Source organism: Lathyrus oleraceus, chromosome 5, assembly GCF_024323335.1.
Source record: "Lathyrus oleraceus cultivar Zhongwan6 chromosome 5, CAAS_Psat_ZW6_1.0, whole genome shotgun sequence".
NCBI classification, from domain to species: Eukaryota; Viridiplantae; Streptophyta; class Magnoliopsida; order Fabales; family Fabaceae; genus Lathyrus; species Lathyrus oleraceus.
The window spans coordinates 150,003,848-150,025,650 of record NC_066583.1 but is presented as its reverse complement, the minus strand read 5'-3'; the positions used below and the strand labels follow the sequence as shown (position 1 = coordinate 150,025,650).

General features: G+C 32.9%; 1 protein-coding gene across 1 annotated transcript; it reads left to right on the top strand.

Annotated features, from left to right (window-relative positions):
• The first annotated feature begins 379 nt into the window (after window positions 1-379).
• Window positions 380-3,329, top strand: LOC127079124 (F-box protein At5g39450). Its single transcript, XM_051019549.1, has 3 exons — window positions 380-694; window positions 787-2,643; window positions 3,048-3,329. The coding sequence occupies exons 2-3, from the start codon at window positions 797-799 to the stop codon at window positions 3,061-3,063; spliced, it is 1,863 nt and encodes a 620-aa protein (XP_050875506.1). The 5' UTR covers window positions 380-694; window positions 787-796; the 3' UTR covers window positions 3,064-3,329.
• The last annotated feature ends 18,474 nt before the right edge of the window (window positions 3,330-21,803 follow it).

Below are 21,803 nucleotides of genomic sequence, written 5' to 3'. Positions count from 1 at the left end.
TTTTTTTAGTAAAGTTTTCTTTTTAATTGTTATTTTTAAAGTTTAAGAGTATTGCCAAAATTATCCTTAATTATTTATTGAAGAGAAAAAAAAAATTAAATAATTAAGAGTATTATAGATAAAAAGATAATCATTTCTTAAAAATTAATAAAAATTATTATTTTTTATAAAAAAAAAAAGTAAAAAAAAAGATAATTAAAAAGAAACCATGGGAGTGTATATAAGATTTTTGAGAATAAAAAAAATGTTTAGAATAATTTTATAAGACTTGATAAATAATTTTGAGGCAGTGAATAGTAAATTAATTTCCGTTTCAGCATTTACGAGGTTAACTTAACTCAACATTGGTTTGCGTTTGTGTCTTGTGAGTGGAACCAAGGTGAGAGAAACCGATAAAAAACAAGACAAACGATGTAACCCACTCACTCCTCTTCCTCGTTTACTGTTCTCACATTCATAGACACTCTTTGAAAAACACAAAACAGTTAACAACACCTTTTCCTTTTTCTCCTTTATTTATTACTACTTCCCACACCCCCTTTTCATCACCGATATTTTATTCCTTTCCACAATCCTCAACAATACAATTCCAATTCCCAATTCATTATTTGTCTTTCATGTTTCGTTAACCCAATAATTGAACTTCCAAAACCACTTTCACACACAGATTCTGAATAATCCGGTTTCAACAAGGGTTTGTTTCTTACTATTTCTAAGTTGTATGTAATCACTGAATTTTGCTGATTCTATCAACATATTTTGAAACCCTGTGTGTTTTTTTTTCAGGTGGATCGTCATGTTGTGTGATTCAAGCATGCTTTTATATTTACCTGATGATGTGTTTGCTATAATTTCTAGATCCTTTTCACCAAAAGATATATGTAATCTGAGTTTATGCTGCAAGAGCTTGAATACTCTCGTGGCTTCTGAAAAAATCTGGTTAACTCAATGTGAAGTTTTGAGTATAGTGCCTCATAAGGATCTTGTTGAGTGGAGAAAGGGTGTGTCTTGTTATAAGGCACTTTGTCGTTTTCTGGTGAAAGTTCAACCGTTGATTGGGATATGGGTTCATCAGAATCCGGAGCTGGGGAATGTTGTGTATGTGATGCCTGGTTTTGTTTCTGTTGTTGGTTGTAGGATAATTCCTCAAGAGCTTGGTCCGTTAGGTATGGAGGATGGTCCGATTCTATGGGCGTCTGTTTTCGAAGTTGTTGCTGATTTTGATGGTTCGACTATGTTTTTCCTTCATGGAAGGGAAAAGGGTGTGGATTATGTGTATCCTGGTTTGGCTAAGTCGATTGATAAATTTTGCAATATATTGTTGCTTGAGGTTGAGCCGGAGAAAAATAAAAATGTTGGTTCTTTGTTGGAGAGTAAGAGTTTTGTGCATTCGTCGGGTTTGGAGTTGTCTAGGAAGGTTGGTAGGTCGAATAGTGATATTTGTAGGTCACAAATTGTGATGGGAAATAGTGAGGGAAATGTTAGCTTTAGCAGATTAGCTTTTTCTGATAGAAGAAAGTTGCTTGAGGTTACTACTAGCCAAGTTCGACAAAAGGTTATGGATGCGGTGATAGGACCGTTGTTTCCTAGGTTGAGGGACGATGAGGAAAACTTTCAGAAAGATTTGGTGCTCTTGAGGGAAAGGATACTAGTCCTTAGACAAATACACAGGCTTGGTTGTAGTGAGATGGAGATGGAGGATTATAAGGCAAATTCGCAGGGTGTAGTTGGTGCAACACAGTTAGACTTCGATGATAAACGTTCTAGGGCCGTGCCTGATTCTCTGTTTGAGGAGGATGGTGGCGTACAATGTGTCAAGAGAAAAGGAATTCGCGGATATTTCTGGAATAGTCTTAAACATATTCTAGGAAGATCAAATTCAGTTAATGACAGTCATTCAGCTTCCAAGAAGCTTACTACAAACGGTGAGATTAGGCATGCTAGACTTCAAGAGTTTCTTAGATCGAGTGACACAATAAGACTAACTTTGAATGCCTCGAATATGAAACTGTCCTCTTATAGAGCATGGCCGAATATGCACGACAGTAGGTATGCACTTTACAAGTTACCTTTGCGAGTTCCTGGTGCTGACCATGAATATGCTGGATTATGGGGAGGTGCTTTTGGTTGGCCTCCCGGGAAGCCTTCCGAAGACAAGCCTGGAAAGGCTTTGTTTTTTCTTCTCCTCTCTTACGAGGAGTTTCAGGGTCAACAACTTCTCATTGCAACCAAAATATTGGAAGGCACACACTATGTCTTGCATCCTAATGGTTCCGCAATGTTTATAGCCAATGTCAACGAACCTTCCTCCGAACCTTTTCCTTGGAACACTGATGCAGATTCATTGCCGGTGAATATCAAGCATGCTTTCACCGGAGAGGGTATTGCGAGTGGTTATGGGTTTAGATATCCTGGATCAAAGCCAGGCTCACTCTTTGTTTTTCATAATGGTGTAATTGCATTCATTTGGAAGGAAACAAAGGCGGTGTTGACCTTGCAAAGACTTAACTTGCAAGAACTTTTGAAGAAGGGTGAAAGAATACCTTCTCTACTTCCCATTGCCAACTTTTCATATCTGACAAAGTCCTACTCGAATGTGTTTGCCGGCATTCCCACCTCTTCCAGTTCTCTGTCTTCACCAAGGTTTGCCTTAACTCTGACTTGTCACCTTCTTTAACTTCAGAGTTTCTCCTCAATCCTTGCACATGTTCATGACTTTATGGTTTGCTATAATCCTACTACTATTGCATATCTGATGTTAATTTTCGTGTTAAATTGTTATATTGTTGGTTCATTAAGTATGCAATAACATTCACAAAGTAAGGGAAATTTACTATTGGTAGAACGTGGATCTGTTGATTACTGAAATTATTGGAGATGTAAAGTGTATTTTTTACAAGACTGTTTGGAATCATATTTGACTAGGCCGTGTTTGGATAGATAAAAATGCTTATCATATAACTATATGCATCTTCTGTTATTCACTACTCTGCACAATCTTCCCTTTCTAGAGAAAATCTAAGACAGGGGTGCATGTTTCTTTACAGGAAAGGACGACGCTAGTATATTAAGCTTCGGAGGCGCGAGATTGTCATTGCTGGTGTTTGTTTACTACCGGCTGTCCAGGAAAACACTTCCTTGGTGATTTCTAGTTGTTGCTTATTGAAACCGTGAAGTAATGTATTATGAAGTAAATTTCGTGATGAATTGTCATATCATAATACTCTTTGTTGTAGTATATATGGGAGAAAGTATAGAATAAAGATGTTCTACATTATGTATAAATTGACATGTTGTGTGCCAGACAAGTTACATTACATTTCCTTAAAGTAACAGCTCCTGCATGGTTGCACATTCTATCACAAAAAAAGTAATTAAAATTATCCCTATAGATAACGAAAATTGATTTTTTTGGCTATTAGAATGTTATGTTAGTAGTTAGTTGGAGTTTGAATCTTAAACCTCATTTTTAAAGTCCTACACATGTCTCTGGTCAACCACTTTACTGCAGTTTAAGTCATGCTTATCCCCACCACCACCAACTTTGGGTTGATTATTTTTGTACTCAGCATTGTTCTTCGGGTTTCTATGCATTGTCAGCAATGTGTCTACATCAATATCATCTTCAATTCTCAAACAAACGGCTTGACAATTTTTTTATATTTTTAAATAACCACTATTTTTAAAACTAATATCAAAATAACACATTTTTTAAATAAATTATTGATATAAATTTTTAAATAAAAAATAAGTATCCGTGTAAAGTAGGTGTCATACCAAATGACACATCCTTTAGGCAGTTGAACTAAGGCACGGTTGACTCTGCATGCAGTTCAAGTCGATGCAATTGGTGCAGAACATGCGTAATTCCAAACGGTGCATCCTTTATTATTATTATTTATTTATTTTAAATTATAATTTAAAAAATTGAAATAAAAAAGAAAATGAAAAACAATTTATAATATTATGTTATAAAGTTAAAATTCACAAAAATTGACAAGAAAATCAATGACTCGCCCGATTGAAACGTCTCCTGTTCCACATCTCGTTGCATTAGCTTGCATTCGAGGTCTCCCACGATTTTCTTGAGGTGTTTGGGGTCTTTGAGTGTTGACATGATGCAATGGTGGTTGGTGTGAAGGTCATGCGGAAGGTCCAACAGTATTTGACAAATTTGCCATTGTTTCTCCTTAATAGCCGAGGGATTGCCGCCAACGGCGCTGCCGTAATTGAGTTTGATGTCCAAATTGTTGTAGTTGGGTCGTTGTGGTTGGATTGTGAATGGACGATATGATTGTCTGAATTCGTACATTTAATCATTTTGGAAACAAAGGAATGATTCATGTGGTGTAAGAAAGTCAAACAATGGTTGAGTGTTGTGGCGATGGGATGTTTGGTTGTTCATTGGTGGGGGACTATGGTGTGATGAGGTGGATTGGTATGAATTATCGGGGCTATAGACAAATGTGGTGGTTGCGTATGGTTGTTGGTGGTATGAGTTTGATTATTGGTTTTGTGTTTGGGTGTGTGGCATATATTGGTTGCGAAGTTGAGTGTTTGGTGGTTGGGTGTATATGATATGGTGACAATGTGAGGTTGGTCGTTGAGTTTGGATGGATTGATAGTGTTCTTGGGTTTGGTAATGGTGTGAGGTTGGTTGTTGGACATATATTTGTTGTTGGGCGTATGATGACGAAGCTCGTTGGCGTGGATAAATCAAATACTTTGGCTCATACACAAACGGTGGCGTTGTAACCGACCTAAATCAAGTCATATAATGTTGAGTTAGTCCAGCACCATGTATGATTGGTTCGTTTAAGATGTGCCAGCGTTGATTCCTCCAATGACGACACATCTCTTTAGCGAAGTCTCTACAATCGAAATAATCCCATTGACCATTGACTCTTTGTTGATGCCAATCTCCAAAACACATCGGAGGTTCTGAAATTTGTTGTTGCATACCGAACTGCAGTTTCACACAGTCACTTTGGTGCATCTCCATAGTAGTGAATCAGATGATTGGTGTTTTTGCTGTTCAAACTGCATCATCATCGTGGTTAACCTGATCAGCAAGACCCAGATACGACATCTAGATAAATTGTATAAGAAAATTACATGATTAGAGGATTTGTAATTTAATAATTTTTTAAAATAAAAAATAGAGTTGTTTAGTAGTAATACATCATCTAATCTAATATTATCTAAAAGAATGCGATAGACTACTACAACATGTTTGAGACGCATGTTGTAATTCACATTGTCAATTTGGAAACATTGCCGACATATACCCCAAATGATACTTGTGTTAGTGGAAATGACATATTCCACCGACTCTTCTAGGCGTATGAACCATGCATAAAAGATTTTGCATTCTGTAAACATATTATACAAATTGATGGAACCTGGTTGTACGTGTAATATAAAGAAACGCTATTCATGGTAGTGACACAAGATGACAACATCAACATTTTTTCCAATCGCCTTTGCACTGGTTGAAGGGGAGACTGTTGGGGGATGGAGTTTTTTCCTTAAAAATATTTGATTACACGTAATTCCTCAGCCTAAGTTATGTTTGATCTCAGATAAAAATCCATCAATTGTGAGTGCCTATAAAAGCATTGATAATGGTTGGAAGGGTCCTCCTTCGACGCATGTCTACTGCACTAGACATATCGCTCAAAAATTTATATAGGAGATCAAAGACAAGACGTTGTGGATGAAGGTTGTTAATGTAACACCATAAATCCCAAAACAATTTATTTATAAAAGAAACTAATTTCTAGGATGTTACTTCATCACAAAAACTCAATAAGCAACATGTATTTATTAAAAATCACAGCGGGAGTAAAGATAAACATGTAATGGTTTGAATAAAACATCTCCAACAATAAAATCCATAGGAGTAATAAAATCCAACACATAAGGAAACACAACTGTCCAAAACCCCAGTGTTATAGTACAAAGCATTTTATTCGACTAAATGGAAAATAATATAGTAAAATGCTGAGAGGTGTCCTGCTGTCTCGCAGTACTCACGATCCTATCACTCTTGTTGATCATATGTACCTAAGTCGTATTGACAACATCAAACAAAGAGAAAAGTGGTGAGAATACATTTACATGTGAAATTTTTAGCAACAAAATAACATTAAAGAAACACAACAATCATACATAAATGATATATATCAATCAAATACAATCATAAACACACATCACAACAAAATGCAATGTTATTATGATCCACCAACTCCATCACCTATATGCATGTGGTACCAAAAATATATTATGGAATCAGAGGAATGTTACTAATTTTATTCCACTATTCCCCGGTCCTTTCCACCTAGACCAATGATCCCCACCAATGGATCTGAGACTCGCCCTTGGTCTTTTCCACCAAGGCCCACGATCCCCACCAATGGATCTGAGACCGCCAAAATGGAATGGAGTCCCACCTAAACTCTAAAATACATGAATGCATGGTAATATGAATCATGAATATGCATTTGATGGACATACATCATAATTCACCAAAATTGTGTATAATAATACTCACAAACCCCAAAATCATCCCAAAGGATATCACCAAAATATGTTCCATTCACGAACCACAAATTATCCAATAAGGATCATCCAAATTCAAATCACCTAAAATTTTGTTTATTAAATAATATATTCACTTTTCTTATATCCAAAATTATTTAATTAATTATATTCTTAAAAGTGAGTTAAATATATTAATATTTTTATAATATTTTATAAAATGTATATTTAATTATTTTAAGGCTATTTTATCATAATTTGAACTTAAAAAAAATCAACAGGATGATCTCCGAACTCAAAAACGGCAAAAGCGACAAAATTACAAAAATATCTCTGAGCTGTCACTTGATCCTCCGCCGCCGCCAGTGGTGGATTTAGAAACATTTTAATTTGGGGGAAAAATATAACTTATAATTATTCTTTTTAAAATATTTTAATATTATTATTATTTTTTAGAGATATTATAATATAATTTTTAAGATAAAAAATTATACAATAAATAAATATTTAATGTTTTAAAGACTAATTTTTTTAAATAAGAAAAAGACTCCATACTCTAAGTATGCTCGGTTCTAGAAAAAATAAGTCATCTGGAAAAAAAATAGACTTATTTGACATTTTGAGAAAAATATAGTTTTTTGAATTTTATGAGAAATTTTTTTCCAATATCGATATAACTATATCAACATCTATGAAATTATAAAACACTGATTAAAAATTACATTATAATAATTTCATCGTTAGTTTATAGGGTTTAAACCCAAATCATCAAAATTCTCTATCTTACGCACTTTCATCGTCAAAATCTGGTTATGACCAAATGGGATTATCCTACGGATGAGAGGACAAGGATACCCTCATCATCTTGCTGATTAAATCCCCCATATAGTCAATAATCTCTCGACTTACCTATTAATTGCAGTTTTCATAAATCTTGAAAAAATTTGCGTTCCTCCCTCACTCTCCATAATCGCTTTCACAAATCTTGAATTGTTAATTATTATATATTGATAATAATAAAAATCACAATAATTGTTGGGTTCCCTAACCGTAACAACACTTAAACTTTAGAAGATTTTACTTCCTATTTAAACATTCTCCCATAACTGTGAAACACCGTAATATTATTTTAATCTCAATTAGACCATTATTTCAAAATAATACAATTAAATATTTTTGCTATTATTACTAAAATATCACAATTAAGTAATTATTTAATTATAACATTTATTTATTTTATCAAAAAGAAAAGTAACACTTTTATTAATTAAATATTTTATTTTAAATAATTATATAATAAAAATACTCATTATGATTATTATAATTATTTTTAACTTTTTGATTATAATTATTATAATTATTTTTAACTTTTTCCATTGTCATTCGCTCAGCCCTCAAGTCCCAATTAACCTTTTCATCCTCATTGTTACATATACCCTTAATTAATAAGGTTATTATATTTTTAATGATAAAATATTATTACTATTATAATTAAATAATTAATCCCAATAATTAAATTATTTCAATTATTACTAGATGATTAAAATTATCTAATATTTTATCATTAAATTAATTAATAATTCCAACACTTATTTATTTTATAAAATTCTAATTCTCAATTATTTAATAATTAAAACTCTAAAATAACTATTGTATTTTTAATTCCCTTAATCCACTAATTCTCTCTAGATACTCAATTATCTAATTATTTTTATTAAATTAATTAATTCTATTTTTCTTCACCACTCTAAAATACTCATATATTCCTATAATTTAACTTAATTATCGAAATAGCCCTTAATTCCATAAAACCCCAACATAACTCAAATAATCAAATCATTCAAGCAGTACACATATAAACACTCAAATAATTAGATTAAAATTAATAATCTAAAAATCGGAGTGTCACAGTTAACACAAAGTATGCATTAATAGAACCTTCCTTCAAACACTACTGTGAAAACATCAGATTGCCAAATGCAGATGTAGTAAGGTGAATCGACAATATTCCATTGGAGAAGTAGACTAGGTCATACGACAACGGTCAACGATAGGGCTACATGATAACGAATCTCGTGGAATCAATGAACTGTGTCTTCAAAGGCATCTGGAATCTACCAATAATCGCTTTAGTGTGAGCAACCTATTTTAGGTTAGGGGCACTCTTTGAGATCAGATGTTTCAAATGAAGTTCAATGTTACAATCCAGACATCTATTCAGTGATGCTTTAAAGAAATTCTCTAAGGAGGAAGTTGTCAAAGCTAACACACAAGTGATCATAGTGTTTGATCGTACTAAAGGTTGGTTCAATGTTGCTGAGTTAATGGATTTCAATGAAAGCAGGGCGAGGGGACACTGAACTAAATAAAGGTTGGTGCAACTACGGAAAGTTCCAAGCCTTTCGTATGCCTTGCTCCTATGTCATAGCGGCATGTTCAAAGGTTCAACATGATCTTTCCAATTTACTATTTGTCGTTTACAAAGTCATAAACCTATGCAATGTTTACAACATTAACTTTTCAGTGGTAGCAAAAGAGGATTATTGGTCTGCATATCAAGGGGACATACTCTGCCACAATGAAATAATGCGAAGAAAGAAAAAGGACCGCCCAAACATCACCCATTTTCGAACCTAAATGGATACGAGAGACAAAATGATGAGATTATGTAGTTCATGACGCTAGTCCGGACATAATCGTACAAACTGACCAAGTGTTGGGTCAAGCACAACAACATAATTTTAAATGTAACCCTTTTGCTTTATATTAAAAACAACTTTCATTTCATAAATATCATAATATTCAGTTACAATAACTTGAAAACAACAACTAAATAGTAATTTAAACAACAATAGAACAACAAAACAAACAACTATAATAATTAAACAACATCACAAATAAATACAACAACTAAACAACATAACTGTGTGATTATAACCATCAAAACAATTTTGTGAGAACTATACATCATCATGCAAACATCTTTGTCAGCTTTAACATTCACCCAGAAATGAACTTCTCCATTTTGGTATCTTTTCACCATCTGTAATGTCTCCATTTAACCAACAGATCAAGGTCTTGTTAAGATGTTCGAACGTTTTTATATTCCATAGTCGGATCTTCATCGGAGGCATTACTGTTGAATAAATTAGATCATCATTTTTCTTGTGAATATAAGGACACATATATGAAGACATCTTGAATAAAAATTAAAGGAGATTGAAGAAAAATGGAAGGAGATGATAAGAAGATGTGTGAAAAATAATGGTAGGTGATGCTATATTTATAGAGATGAAAACAACGTAGTAGCCACATGGCATGACGCATGCACTATGCATGCATTACATGCAATGTCACCATAGTTCAACATCTCAAAGCATGCGCCAATTGCATTAGCTTGAGCTGCATACATGAGCCACTAAGCATGGTGTCTTAGTTCAACTACCTAAAAAATGCGCTATTTGGTATGGCGTCTACATTACACGAATGATTTTTTGTTTGTTTGAAAAGTGGTTATATTGAAAATTAATTTGAAAAGTGTGTTATTTTGATATTATTTTTTAAAATAATGGTTATTTAAAAAAATCTTCGTTTGGTTTACCATCAAGTTTGACAAAATCACATAAAAAAATCCATGTTAAAAATCTATGTTATTGTAAAAGCTCTGATTCATAATCCATGTTAATGTAGAAGTTCTAATTCATACCTTCTTTGAAATTACATTAAATTTGCATTGGGATGTGATATTAAGTTTCCAAACTCATTAACAAACATGCACTACTACTCACTTTTTTATACAAACTAGTTAGATATCATTGCTTATGAGATTGTCGTGAAATGTACTAGTGTGAATGTAATATATTTTAGAATATCTAAATTAAGATAAATATCTATATTTGACAGTTGTATAATTAAAATATTGTTTATACAACAAACATAAGTGGAGCTGATTGTCTCATCTAAAATTAGAACTATTAATATAAGTAAAATTATATCAAGGGTCTTTTAGAATATTTAATTTACAAATTAATTCTTTAAGTTACATAATATCTATATCGTTGGTCTTTTTTAATGATTTAGTTCCAAAAATTCACAATTTTTATTAACGGTACTTATGTGTCTGTAACGTTGTTGAGATGATATTTTTTTAAATATTACTTTAAGTAATTAGGAAAAATCAATTTCTTCTTCATCAAATTCCTAGAACTGGTCATCCTCTCCCAATCGAGTTCTTTTTCTACCTTCTCGAACAATGGCTTCGTACGGTACAAATTTGTCAAATTCACGTAGTCTGAATTGTAATTCATTCATTTCTAGTGCAAGTCATGGGGAAATCGAACAAAGGTGTGCTTGTGGAGCAAAGGCAGCGATAAGGACACTGAGGAAGAAAGGACGAAATTTTGGGAAACCATTTTGAGGCTGCAAAAACTTTGTGGTACATTTATTGCCATTGTCTGCTATGTATTATTTGATAATGTTAACTGTTAATGTTAACATAGTGAAGGTTCAAATTGTGGCTGCAATTTTTTTGAGTGGGATGAAAAAGATTGCAATGGTGAAGGGAAAACAGAAATTAACACACAAAGGAGATGTTCAAAATGCTATGAAAATGACACAAAAGTTAACATGTTGAAGAAGATGATGAATATCCATGAAGATGACTACTATACAAAGAAGATGATGAATAACATGTTGAAGATGACTACTATACAAAGGAGATGGTGAAGAACATGTTGAAGATGCTAGTTTTTGTCATAAGTTTTTAGTTATGATTTTTGTAATGTTGATGTGTATGTTGATCAATAAGTGGTGATTATGATTTATATTAATGTTAGTGTTATAGGATAAGTTGTTGATGTGATGTTGTAATGATTTTCTTCAACGATGATGTTTATTTTGTGTCCAATTTGATGTTGTTAGATTCTGTCAAATTTTATGTTGTAGTAAGGATATAATTTGTGCTCATATTTGTTACATTAAGAAGAGTTAAAGGGCATATTGATTACACTTTAAGAGACTTAATTGACCCGTATTTAACAACTTAGTTTACTGTCAAATTTTATGTTACAGTATGAACATAGTTTGTGCCAATATTTGTTACACTAAAAGAGACAATGGACCTGAAAAGTGAATAGAATATCATAACATTCATTAGTTAAACATAAAAGGCCTATTAACCAAAATAGTGATAATACCTTAATATCTTTCATTAAACCAAACAAAACACATAAAATATCCATCTAAAATACATAGTAGACATCCAAAATATATAACCATCATCCAAAATACATATTTCTAAGTCAATCACATATCATTCTAAATAAAAACATCATCCAAAATACATTATCATAGTTCAGTAAAATACAACATACAACATTCTAATGGTTTCTTCTCTTTATAGGCAGTTTATGTGTGGTCCTTCTTGGTGGCTGAAATGTTGTTATTGGTCCCTAAAATATTGTAGTGCCTCTTCTTGGTGATACCCTTATTTGGAGTGCAGGGATTGGTCCATTGGTTTTATTTGTTGCTCATTATCCATAAGGTACCCTCTTATATCCTCTAGCATTATTACAGTTGGATTTTATCTTGGTCAAATTATAACACTATTGAATGTTTCTGACATATTATTAACCAACACATCACATTTATTGTTATACTTGAACATAGACTTAATCCAAAATACAGGAGGAATCTTCAACAAGTATTTGTAGGCCTCTTAATCAACCTTCCTCATTTCCTTCATTTCCCTTTCCCATGCTCTAGGATATGTTGCTTTGGATGCCCTCCACATCATTTCCTTCAACTGCTTGCCAGGAAACCTTTTTTTGAAGTTGTTGTACAAGTGTTTTACACATAATCTTTGGTAAACATTTGACAATAATTCTTCCAATGCATGTAACATCCCTTAAATATAGAAAAATAGTTAAACATAAAGTTCATGTTAGTAAAATGCTAATGCGTCAAGGAAAGTGAATTGTATCTTTTGCTATCTGATATGAAAGTGAATTGTTTGCAAACTTGTGGACCACCTAAGTCTTGAACTAAAAGATCAAGGAACCAAGCCCATTAGTCCTTAGTCTCTGCTTCAACCAAACCCAATGCAATGGGCATCATTTGGTCATTAGGGTCTCTACCTATTGCTGCAAGAATTCATCCTCCATAATGAACCTTGAGAAAACATCCATCAACTCCAATGATTGGTCTACAAACTTCAAAACTTCTCTTATAAGCACCAAGGCACATATATAGTCGATGAAAACTTGTCAATAATGGTATGATGACATAATTCTAATGATGTTGCTCATTTTCCTCAGTTAGTGATTGGACTTTAAACTTAATTGTGTTATTTGGATTTGATCTCAGCAACCCATGTGCGTAGTCATACAACCTAAGATATTGTTCCTTGAATGACCCTTCTATATAATTAAGTGTTGCCTTTCTTTCCCTATAAACCTCCATCCTATTCATACTAGTATTATATTTCTCATGCACTTTCTCACATATTGTAGTAAGTTTCATAGTTGTATTAACTCTAACAGTTGAATACAATTTTTCCCAAGCTATTTAGTGTTAAACATCCTTACATTAAACTTCATATTGAATGTGTGAGTGTCATTCAGTTTTCTTAGTTTCCATGTATCCTCATTTGGAAAGTTGGAATATAATGCAACCCATCCACACCATTCATTGCATCCCACTCTAACCCTTGTCTTATCATTATTTATAAAGTGTAAATATCTACCATTATTAATAGCATAGTTTGCTATTGCATCTTTAAACTCCTCCTTTATTGAGAACATGGTACCCAAAACCCACTTCTAGTCCGCAAACATCTTAGGCATTACAAATTATTGGTATTTTTTTTAGTACCTTCATCTGAATAATCACTACTCATATCCTCATCAGTTTCCAACTCTTCAGACATATAATCTAAATTTGATAAACATCTATCTACCATTTTTCCTCTACTCCTTTCAACAAACTCAAAATCAAGTGTATCTTCATCACTTGATGGTTCATTATCAACATAAATGGCTTCATCCACCCTTTATTTTTCAGGTATTCCCTTTTTCTTGTTGGAACTTCCTTTGACTTTCTTTTTCTTTGGTCTACCACCCTTCCTTTTTTTCCTTGATTTGAATCGTCCATATCTAATTCATCCACCTACTGATCATTCAGGCCAATAACAATGCCTCATAGTTCTACTAAGACCTCATCAATTCCATCATTTAATACTTCATCATCATATTCATCAAAGTTACACCCTAATGCACTATCATCACTTTGTTTATTAAGGTCGCTCTCAATAGTTTTTTCATTTTGTTCAGGTATCTCAGGAAGGGTATCAATGTCAGGTATCTCAAGAAGGGTATTAGTGTCAGGTATCTCAAGGAGGGTGTCAAGTATCTCAGCCTGGCCCTCAATTTATTATTCAGTGGGTTGGACATAAGTTAGTATAGGTTGGACATCAACTATGTCTACTACATTAAGTTGGGAAATAGAGCGGAGTATGTATAAGTCTACCTTTCCATTAGCCTTTGACCAATTTAGTAGTTCTATTGCATTAAAGTCATTAACTAGCTCCTTTAATGTACCCGTAAAATCATACCACATTTCAAGTACCCCGGTATACCCCATTTCTTTAACAACACCTAAAATTTAAAAATAACTCCATCTATCACCATCACACTTCTAGTTTGACACTAACCCTCATGCATAGGTACCCATATCATCAAATTATCCCCCATTATGAAAGTCAACATAAAAAACATCCCTTTCATGAAGAGAGTTGTACGATGTACAAATCAGTAGAGCTATAAGGAGACTGATCAGTGCATTTTGATGCATATTTTTCTATAATTATACTTAGGCATTTCTATAATTTATTATATTATTTTTACTATTTTAGTTTGTTTTTATATTTAAGTTTATTTTTGGCTTTATTTTATTTTCGTACTTTATTTTCAGCTAAAATGTTATTTGATACCTTGTCACTATTTAGATCATAACTTAGGCTATAGGACTCGGATTGACGCGTTCTGATATAATTTGGAAAGCTAAGAGAAATAAATACAAGTTTCATGTTGAAGTCAAAATCATATTCGAAATGAAGAATCGTCAAATAATTCGTTGAAGTTCCAGACTTAATTAAAATAGTTAGTTTTGGCCGATTTTTGTAATTTTTGGGTCGGATCCCATAAGGGCCAGAATTTCCCTTTTATCATATTAGGTCTTCCACTGCTACATGAATCATAATTCTGAATTTGGATGAGACAATATTGCTTAGAAGATTTCATGGAGAACTAATTCTCAAAGAGCTGATCTGTTGTATTCGAATTCCACTTTGAGGTTTTTAATAATTTCAGTTTAATTTCGATTTCTTTTCAATTCTTTCTATAAACTCGTTTGCTTAATTCGATTACTTTCGTTTCCTTAATTCGATTGTTTCTTATAGGATAGAGTTGATTAAATTTGATTATTTGTATGATCCTTAACTATAATTACGTTAGCGTAGCTTTTTTGTATCGTGTTTGATTAAGTCGCGTTTGCTTAATTCGCGTCTGCTAAAATCCGTTTGCTTAATTCGGAAATTAGGAATATACATCATATAATACCAATTTGCGCTTGTCAGTGAGTATTGTAATCGAATGGGATTGAACCCGCTAGGGAATTGAAATTATAAGAATCGATGATAAGTCGGAAATCGATACAATAAATTAATTTATTTATCAATTTTGATTCTACCTTTAATAATCATCAATTTAAGTTTTGAACCTTAAAAACCCCCTTATTTTCATTCGTTTGGTTATAACATTCAAGAGTCCTTATGCTACGATATTCGAATGTCGCTTCCGTTTTATTACACTTTTAAACTCGTTTTTGACCCGTGTGCGACAGCGGATCAAATTGGCGCAGTTGCCGGGGACTCTTGTAGATCTTAACCATTATTATAGTCTAATCATTATTATAGTTTTAGGTATTGTGTTTTAGCATTTTTTTCCCCTAACTTTCTTGCGTTCATGTCTTTTTGCAGTTTAGGAAAAAAATGTGTTTTTAAGAAAATCATCTCAGATTATTCCGATTATTTGTCGATTTATTAGAAAAAAAATCAAGGATCGAAAGCCTCTATTTAGGAACTAAATAGTGGACGCCACCCTAAAAAATCGAAATTCCCTATTTTTCTAGTTTTTATGATTTATTTTCTGTTTTGGTAGTTTCAAAAAATTCTGAAAAAATTCTCAAATTTTTTAATTGACGTTATTAGATTAATTTTTGTATTTTTGTATTTTTGTATTTTTTTCCTTTTAGTTCAATAGTTTTTTACGCATTTCAATTGTTTGTTCTTAATAGGGACATTGTCGATATTTTCCTATTTATTGCTGCATTGCTGAATTAGTTATGTGTTTTCTCATTGTTTGTTGATTTTTTTCTATTGAGTTTAACATGGCTGACCAAAGAACCCTCAGAGAACTTGTTGCCCCTGATGTTAATTATAATGCTTTATGTATTGAGTATCCTGTTGCTGCCAAATCCTTGATTGAGAAGATGTCACTTAACTTCCAACAGTTCACAACAAGGGATAATTTTATGGTCCAAGCAAAAGATGTGAATGAGATTCATGTTTCTTCTTCCAACAAAGCTCTAGAAACCAGAATTGATGAACTTACCTATTTAGTGAAACAACTAATGCTACCCATTCCACCACCACCACCACCATATAACCCTCCACAAGTAACCACCTATTCACCTTTTGAACCTTCACTAGAGGAACTTGTCAAGCAAATGATTGTAAACAGTCTCCAATTTCAGCAGCGGACAGATTATAATATTCAGACTTTGCAAACACAAATTGGACAACTTTCCACTTCAATGAATGTCATGCAACAAGCTCAAGGATCGATCCAACTACCTACCCAAACAGTAGTGAATCCAAAAGTCCCCAATGTGAGTGCAATTTCCTTGAGATCCAAAAAATTTGCAGAACCAGCCCCAGAAAAAAATAAAAAAATTGTTAGTGTAACACCTGAAAACAAACCTGAACCTTCTATTGTTGTTGAGGTTGAAAAAAAGTATGTATCACCAATCCCTTTCCCACAAGGAGTACTGAAAAATAAGAAGATTGACAAGGAAAAGCATTCTGTTTTTCAGATAGAGTTGCTTTCTGAAGTTGTTGATGAAGCTTATTCTTATTTGTTTTCAGCTAATTTTCCAACTTTATCTGGTTTTGATGATATTTACTCATGTGATGATTGTACTAACACTAACATTTGTGTTGTTTATGCTGAGATTGATGCTGCCTTGCAGGGTGATAGTATAAACGAAATTATTTATGTGGCTGAAGCTTTTGACATTCCGGTTGCCCCAAACATACCATCCATTGAACAACCACATTCTTTAGAGTCTAAACCACTTCCCGATGATTCATATTATTCATCAAAGCTTCAACTTAAGCAGAAACATAAGAAGGGGATTGGATGGACCTTGGCTGACACTCGTGATATTAGCCATTCCATATGTATGCATAAGATCTCACTTAAAGATGAAATAAAAATAGTGAGGCAGCCCCGTAATCCTTTGATTCTTGATATTGTGAAAAAGGAGATCACTTTCACGCACCCATTCAACACCTTTACTTATCAAAGATTCTTCTTTGATCCTGGAATACAAGGTGAAGACACTAATAAAAATTTGAAGCTCAATGGACGCTACCCAAAGCTACTACATGAGAACCCAACTTTGGAAGAAGAGACTGTAGAAGAACTCTCTTTGGGAAAGGCTGCTTATGCAATCACTTATCCGCCTTGACTCCTCGGGTGTGTTCTTTCCTTTCTCTCACTGTTATTTTATATTTATGCTCTTTCATTGAGGACAACGTATATTTTAAGAGTGGGGGAGAGAACCGTTTATTTATTTTATTTTCAGTTTTTCTCTGTTTTGGTTTTTGTTTTTGTTTGCTTTCTTAAAAAAAATTGCATGTTTTTTCCTTTGGTTTTTGAGTTACAATTATGAGTATTTTTCTTAGTTCTCTTGATTAAAGTCTTGTGGTGTGATGTGAAAAATTTGTTGTGCATTTTTAGTATGATAGGTAGGACTAAACTCTAAATTGTACATCATTTGTGGTAGGTCAATTAACCTTGTGAGATTTTGAGCCTTATATGGATAACATACAAAAATCCATCTCTTCATTTCTTGTGTGATTCACTCATGTCTTGTTAGTCTCTAGAACTTGAATTGACTCTTGTTGATGCTGTTGTTTACTTGTGCACACTGATATGATAAAGACAACTTTGTTTTTTGTTTTTTTAGCCAGTTAGCTAAAAAGTCAACCCTAAAATAATTGTATCCCTTGTTTGAAACCCCCTTGAGCCTATTATCCTTTTTTATTTAAAACTCATTACAAGCCGAGAAGTGAAAAACAATATTATCACCCTATTCAAAAGGTTGAAAGAGTCTTGTTTGGAGTTGTGTGGGGTTGAATAATTATGTTTGTAATATTTCAGAAGTTGGCAGAAAAAGAAATAAAATAGAAAAGAAAAAAAAAGGAATGAAAAAATAGAAGGATAAGAGGAAGAAAAAATAGAAGGATAAGAGGAAGAAAAAAAAGAATTATATTTGTAATATTTTAATACATGTGGATACATACTCCTTAAAAAAAGAATAAAAAGAGAAAGGAGAAAAAAATATGAACGGAAACAGTTAATATAGAGTTGTTGAAGTGAATGAAATATTTTATAAATTCAAATTCCGCAATTTCTTTCAAGTCTCTTTTGTCTCTTTGAATTTTAGCCTAGTACCCCTTAGGATTTATCTCACCCTTACCTTGATCACGTTACAACCAAATAAAAGTCCTTTTGATCTTTGTGTGCATGTATTTCAATTGTGGATGTTATAGTATTTTTAAGCTTATGGTAGTACTAACTTCCATGTTGTGCTTTGAGTGTAAACAGTTAACCTAAACACTTGAGAGTTGAGTGAAATTTATCCTGTGAGGATCTTATTACTTTTGGATGTACTCTTTGATAATCTGTTTTCCTATCTTCTTTGAATGTCACAAGAAGTTGCTCACTAACACCATATTCTTTAAGCTTAGACTTATAATTCTGCTTGTGCCTTGTATCTTGATAACCTTTGGAATTGCATGTTTTATTTGTTCTTGTTTTTTCTGTTTTGAGTTTTGAATTTATAATTTTGCTCAGAGTGCAAAAGTTCAAGTGTGGGGAAATTTGATCAGTGCATTTTAATGCACATTCTTCTATAATTATACTTAGGCATTTCTATAATTTATTATATTATTTTTACTATTTTTGTTTGTTTTTATATTTAAGTTTATTTTTGGCTTTATTTTATTTTCGTACTTTATTTTTAGCATAAATAGTTATTTGATACCTTGTCACTATTCAAATCATAACTTGGGCTATAGGACTCAGATTGACGCGTTCTAATATAAGTTGGAAAACTAAGAGAAATAAATACAAGTTTCATGTTGAAGTCAAAAGCATATTCGGAATGAAGAATAGTCAAATAATTCGTTGAAGTTCCAGACTTAATTAAAATAGTTAGTTAGAGCCAATTTTTGTAATTTTCGGGTCGGATCCCATAAGGGCCCGAATTTCCCTTTTATTATATTAGGTCTTCCACTACTACATGAATCCTAATTCTGAATTTGGATGAGAAAATATTGCTTAGAAGATTTCATTGAGAACTAATTCTCAAAGAGCTGATCTGTTGTATTCGAATTCCACTTTGAGGTTTTTAATAATTTCAGTTTAATTTTGATTTCTTTTCAATTCTTCCTATAAACTCGTTTGCTTAATTCGATTATTTTCGTTTGCTTAATTTGATTGTTTCTTATAGGATAGAGTTGATTAAATTTAATTGTTTGTATGATCCTTAACTATAATCACGTTAGCGTAGCTTTTTCGTTATCGTGTTTGATTAAGTCGCGTTTGCTTAATTCGCGTCTGTTTAAATCCGTTTGCTTAATTCGAAAATTAGGAATATACATCATATAATACCAATTTGCGCTTGTCAGTGGGTATTGTAATCGAATGGGATTGAACCCGTTAGGGAATTGAAATTATAAGAATCGATGATAAGTAGGAAATCGATACAATAGATTAACTTATTTATCAATTTTGATTTTACCTTTAATAATCATCAATTTAAGTTTTGAACCTTAAAAACCCCCTTATTTTCATTTGTTTGGTTATAACATTCAAGAGTCCTGGTGATACGATATTCGAGTGGCGCTTCCGTTTTACTATACTTTTAAACTCGTTTTTGACCCGTGTGCGACAGCGGATCAGAGACACATACAAAACACTATACTTTAATAAAGCAAATACATTTTCGTATGGAAAATGATACTTACCTAAATATTAAATGTTTCTCTTCTAAGTTCGTCTCCCTCGAATCCTTCATTTCCCTTATTCGTTTGCAACTACTTGTTTCCCTTTCTCAGTTTGGAGTTTTAGGGATTAGGTTTAGGGATGTTGCTTAAATTAAGGGATTTAGTCTAATTAAATAAAGGTTAATTTAAAATAATTACATCTCAGCAAAATTACAATCATCTTAGTAGCGTTACAACCACATAGACATTGTTAATGACAGTTGTGCATTTTTGGAACAGATTCATAAAAAATGGCCAATGTGAAATGTATTTAGTGAAATGCTAAGTATTATCATTGATGGATAGAAGTCGACAGTGATGGCATGTCGCCTGAGGTGTCTCGAATGACATCTTAAGATATAAATTGAAATAATCTCAAGAGCAAATCTTCAGAATTGGTCACCATGTCGAGGAGGGATTTCTCGACAGACTCTAAAGACTTAGAAAATTGAGGAAACCAAAGACAAAAGAAACTTAGTGTTATCATGAACTACCTTCGACGAGCATGAATTTACCAATCACTAAGAGCAATTAGAGAACGTGGGATAATGACTTCAACTGTTTCAAAGCCTTGACGATGTGGCAATACATTGGAGCAGGAGTTACATGCATTCGAAGTTGTGTCAATTCTTTAGGTATAAACTCTCGAAGGTAGTTATGCTTAGTTTAGTATATATACCTGACTCATATGTTGTAATCAAGGTTGAAATCTCATATACTTTCTCTATAGAACTGGAGTACCCAAGGCAGAGAGTGAAACAATTTATGAGCAATATGTGATTTCGCATCCTCTTTCCTTTGTACCTTTTATGTTTCCTTAATTGAAACATAATTTTATTTTGTATTTTACTGCATTTATTTAATGTTGTTAATTCTAAACTTTTTGCACCTTAGTCAAAGATTTATTGTCTTTAAAGTTTATTTTTACACTGTCTGCAACCAGACGTTTGTAGTCACATCCTACACGTGCGTTTTAGTAAAAGTTTTTGCACAAAACTAATCCCGAGATTTTTTGAGTTAATCTCAAAGACTTTAAAACTCATTAGTGTTTTTATGCGAAAAATTACTTTTCTCTTTAAGAAATTATCATACGAATTGTTTCCTTATTGTCTAAATGTTTTTAATGTCCGTTGACATATGAGTTTAAGGGGTGGTAAGATTTTTAATATTCGGGGTCATACACGTTTGAGGAGTGGTAGGATTTTAGCAGCCATGGTTAACCCAAAGAACACTTCTCATGCCTGAAATGACGCTCCAGATTCTGAACCACTAGTTACTATGACAATTGGTACAATAGGGACAATGGATACTATCAGAGTCACAAGCCCTATCTTAACCCTAGTACCGACTTCGATGATAATACCAGGAGTGGTGGTTATTCTATCAATGGTAACATGCGTACCAGCCTCTCCCAGGCCTACTTCGACATTTGTTGGTGATCCTAACCCCCCATATGTCCCAAGTTTTACTATGCCTTTAGTTACGAGGGATTACCCATATGGCATGCTGATCGGTCACCATTTGCATTGAATTCCCACCGTTAATCCGACATATTTTCATCACTTTGGTAAGATTTATGTTTGTTTATAGTTGCTTCAGAGTCATTTATCATGTTTTGTAGGTTTGGTATCGCATTGCATTTGATTACAAGTTTATGTCAAAAAGATCTCTTTTACGCTTCGTTTGATAGTGTTATTGTTACAGGCCATTGCACAGGTTTAAAAGCATTAATAGTGAAGTTATGGATACTCAGAAAGGCAAAAATATGAAGAGACAGCAGGTCAACACGGGCACCTGTGTGCTACAACACTGCCCGTGTTGTTGGTCAGGCAAAGCAAAATGGGAGAAGAAAAACAGAGATCAACACGGGCAC